This window comes from Lactuca virosa, chromosome 4 (genome assembly GCF_052849685.1).
Source record: "Lactuca virosa cultivar CGN04683 chromosome 4, Lactuca_virosa_CGN04683_v6, whole genome shotgun sequence".
Lineage (NCBI taxonomy): Eukaryota > Viridiplantae > Streptophyta > Magnoliopsida > Asterales > Asteraceae > Lactuca > Lactuca virosa.
Window position 1 is genome coordinate 109,462,576 of NC_136429.1, and position 4,336 is coordinate 109,466,911.

At 35.0% G+C, this 4,336-nt stretch overlaps 1 protein-coding gene across 1 annotated transcript; it reads right to left on the reverse strand.

The window, feature by feature from the left end:
* Positions 1-1,841: 1,841 nt before the first annotated feature.
* On the reverse strand, positions 1,842-4,088 carry LOC145107138 (uncharacterized). Its single transcript, XM_079044001.1, has 5 exons — positions 3,697-4,088; positions 3,415-3,594; positions 3,165-3,246; positions 2,459-2,556; positions 1,842-2,028 (listed from the first exon to the last, which is right to left on the reverse strand). The coding sequence occupies exons 1-5, from the start codon at positions 3,946-3,948 to the stop codon at positions 1,987-1,989; spliced, it is 654 nt and encodes a 217-aa protein (XP_078900127.1). The 5' UTR covers positions 3,949-4,088; the 3' UTR covers positions 1,842-1,986.
* Between the last annotated feature and the right edge of the window lie 248 nt (positions 4,089-4,336).

Genomic DNA, 4,336 nt, shown 5'->3' on the forward strand with positions numbered 1-4,336 from the left:
TTCATCCTGCTTCACGATTAGGATATGTTATTGATCTGCAATCTTCTTCAACTTTTGAATCTTTGTCTCAAATCTGTCTTTATCACCATCAATCTGTGGTGAACTGTAAGTTTCAGAAGAGATGGCACATGTTTTCTTAGGAACAATGGAATTTCCATATGAACAAAGTTCATGAACTTTTCTCTTGCGATCATGTCCATCCACAACTTTATAAATCATTTGATTATCATCAACTTCTTCTCCCAACTTATCCGACAATGTTATAGTTGAATCAAGATAAAGTTCATGCAAACTTTTTAAAAAAATATTATCAAATAATTACAAACTGAGCTTACATTTACTTGTTTTTCTTGGTCTTTTAATGTTTTTCCTTGTCTATCCCACAAAAAGTAATTTGGAACAAAACCAAACTTAACCAAGTGAAACTATCAATATCAACTTCTTGATATGCTCGATTTTTGCACTTCTTTTTGCAAGGGCATTTAATTAGATTTCCATCCATGAAACTTGGTTTACTACAAGCAAACTCGATGAATGTTTTCAATCCATTTGTGAAAACAGGAGAAATGTAACCATCTTCATCTAGTCTTTGATACATCCAGCTTCGATCTATAGTGCTCATTTTCTAATACGTATTACAAATACATCAAAAATATAAGAAAATTGGTGTATTGAAGTTAGACATAAGCCAAAAATACCAAGAACAACTTCAGCAGCTACAATAGTTGCATTAAATCACAGATACTTTTGTTGCAGCAATAATTTTCAAACTACACTCTGGGGAATTCACATTGATAAATCTGGACTTCTTTATGTTTGTAATTACTTCCTCTATCATGTTATGCGAACTATTTTGTTACCCATTTGATACAAAATCTAGGAGGATTTAATCGATAACTCTTAACAAAGAATGATATTCAAATAATTAAATCCAGCAAATTAGCATACACATCCATAGGGTATTAACAAGTTTATGCCTTGAACAACAAAAGATGATGTCTTCGAGTAGTGTAAACTGTAAACTAGAGGAAGAACGACCTTAACCTTGATAGAAAACGAAGCTGTTGGGCAGGGAGACGGTGATGAATGGAGACGGTGGGGGCGGTGCAATGCTGACAAAGGGAAACGGTAGAGGCCGACGGTGGTGAAGATCGATGACGGGGGTGACCTAGTGTTCGCTGCACGTAAATGGCGTCGGTGGAGAGAGGTTAGGCGACAGAACCAGAGGAATTTAGAAGTTAGGGCAAAATTGGAGATTTAGAAGTTACAAAGACTTTATGGTTTGATTGATCGTAGCAAATTTTGCTCTACTTTTTTACTTTTTGCTACGGAATCATCATCGCGTAGCAAATTTTGCAACAATTTAGCTTCCCTCCGTTTTTTTGAATTTCCTTAGCGAATGCTTCCCTCCATGTTCCTCACAGATTTCATGCAAACGTCAATTTCTCTTAAAAGCCACTTGCTCATCTAGGAAATGATGATGAAATTCTCTTATTTCCTCCTAATGAGTTTCCACTCCAGTTATGAAGATGTAAATGTTTTCATTTTGTAAGTCAGATCGGTTCGGAAGATCTAAATAGTTACAAGTTTAAACTAACATTTCTGATCATATGTTCCCATCTTATATAAAGTTTTAAACATAGTGATAAGCTTAAACACTTGGATGGAGCTGAATGAAAGAAGCTATTTAGGAACTCAGGTATTGCTAATTTTTTGCCACGCTTTTGCATTAATCATAAAGGGTATTTAACTATAATGTAGAATCTTATGCTAATACTAAGACCTAATAAGGAAACTACACTAAACATAAATATGGAAACTAGAATAATCGCTAATGTTACTGAATATATACACTTGAGACCATTTATTACTTCAAACACATGCTTTTATGAGAGTACATGATATCAAACATAACATAGGAAGAAATAAAAGTCAAACCATCAAATACACAAAGGAGCCATTAACTCTTTGACGTTGGATCATGACTCATGAGAGTATGCAAGCAGTAGTATCTTGCCAATATGTGCACTGGAAAATAAAAGTACAAGGAAAAATCAATCGCTAAAAAAGAAAAGAGCTGAATGCAAGAAATGAATATCATACCCCCTTTTCTCTTTTATTATATCATCCTACTTTTATTTCTTCTTATCACAACATTGTCCTTTCAAATTTGTTCTTATTAAAGCTTTGTACTTTGATAAAATCTACTCAACTAGAGCATTGCACTTTTAGCTTTTTTTTCTTATTTAACGTTGTCTACTGAAAAATCTCCCCAAGTGTTTATGGATGACATTGCTATAACTGAGTAAAAAATTTCAAAGTACAATGCTATAATAAGAAGAAACGAAATAAGAATGCTATAATAAACAAGTAAATGTAAATACATTGCTATTTAATGCATTTAGCCCAATAGAAAAATCACAAGTCACAATAGCATTAAAAATTAAAGGTAGATCACCTTTTCCTCCTTTACCCTTGCAACAAAATCTTCTGTCTTGTAATTGATGCCAACATCAGCTCCAAGCTCCTTACATGCCTTCAATTTTTCGTCACTCCCTAAATGAATAAGTAACATTATCGTATGTTTGCATATAATCATGGAACTAAATCAACGTTTATAGAAAAAGAGGATTAATTTTACCTGCAGTCAAGGGCGTATCTACCATGTCCTTAGGTAGGTCCTAGGACCTACCTAAGTTCTCAATTTCATTTACAATGTATATAGTAGAAAAATTAGGAACTACCTTAGAAAAAATAGAGGACCTACCTTGAGTTTGATTTTTAAAAAAATTTCTTAAAAAACCATTTTAAAAAGAGAAAAATATAAGTTATTAGGGGCAATTTGTTATTTTAAATTATGGGATTGATAATAAAAAGTTAAATACTCTTAATCGGCACTCTCAAAATATTAATAAAAAAATAAGTTGTTCTAATAAAATGAAAGCTCACATGCCAAAGACTCTCACTCTCCGTTCGCCGTTTTATCAATGGACTAATAATCAACTAGTTTTTCGTTAAACCATACGTCTTTTTCAGTTATATTTCAATCGGTGGCACAAGGTACATGAGCCGACGCGACCCGACCCCAAAAGTGTTGTTGATTTTTTTATTGACTTCACTTAATTTAGGAACCACGTGATTTTTTGTTCTAGATTTGCCACTGCCTGCAGTAACAAAAACTTTAATGCCAAGGTATTTAGCCATCTGAATAGCAAATGTACCAATGCCACTTGAACCACCATGTATCTGAAAACCTTATAATATCATGTCTACTCAGAGTGTAGCAGAAAAACAGTTTTTTTTTTTTTTTTTTTTTTTTTTTCAATGCCGATTCTAGGGTTAGATGGCCAAAAATTTGGTGGTTAAATTACAATCAAGGACATCTTAGAAGCAAAAAATAACATTTGAGTTTACCAGAAATGCTTCCCCTGAAGATAGCTTGCTTGTCATGAAGACCGTTGACCAAACAGTGCATGCCACTTCCGGGAAGCTAGCAGCATCTTTCAAAGAAACACCGGAAGGGATCGGAAGAACTTGACCCGAAGGTACAGCTACTTTTTCGGCATATCCTCCACCACTTATCAGTGCACATACCTACACTTTCAAGATTCCCATATTATCAAACATGAAGAAGAAGAAGAAACTTGACAACAACTGATTGGAGTTATAGAAATTTGCAGTTGAGTACGCACGCACCTGGTCCCCAACTTTCCAACGGGATACGTTTTTGCCGACGGCTTCGATGGTTCCGGAACATTCTAGTCCTAAATACTCGCTCACTCCTTTTGGAGGAGTTTCCTTTCCTTGCCGTATTAGCGTATCAGCTCCGTTGAGAGCCGTGGCTTCCACTCTGATCAACACGTCGTCATCTTTGACTTTCGGTTCTTCTACTTCTTGCAGTTTCAGAACTTCTGGACCTCCTGGAGTTGTGATCACTACAGCCTTCATAGTTTCCGGTTATGGGAAGTAAGTTTGGCCAGAAGAGGATTTTTTTGGGATAGCATCGATTATGAGGGGACAATTACAAAAACAATTTGCAAAACGCCATTATTGAGCAACCCACTTTCCGCTAATTAGCCGCCAATAAATTATTTGAGCAAATGATCTCTATGGTACACTGAAATTAGCACTTTAGTCGCCTGTTTTAGTAAAATTAGCAACTTTGGTCCATAACCCACATAAAGTCACTTTTGTCATTTATTTTATATTTTCTTTTACATATTTTATATTTTTATTAATATTAAATATAAATGGCCCATAAAACTCACCATCACTCCTACTCTACTCAAGCCTTTCTACTAGGGGTGTGCGCGGTGCGGTTTGGTGCGGTTTAGAG

Coding starts and splice junctions, on each gene's coding strand:
- LOC145107138 (XM_079044001.1), bottom strand. CDS start 3,948: ATGAAGGCTGTAGTGATCACAACTCCAGGAGGTCCAGAAGTTCTGAAA. Junction 3,247..3,414: donor CTTCAGGGGAAGCATTTCTG/GTAAACTCAAAT, acceptor TAAGGTTTTCAG/ATACATGGTGGTTCAAGTGG. Junction 2,029..2,458: donor CAAGGGTAAAGGAGGAAAAG/GTGATCTACCTT, acceptor TTTATTTTCCAG/TGCACATATTGGCAAGATAC.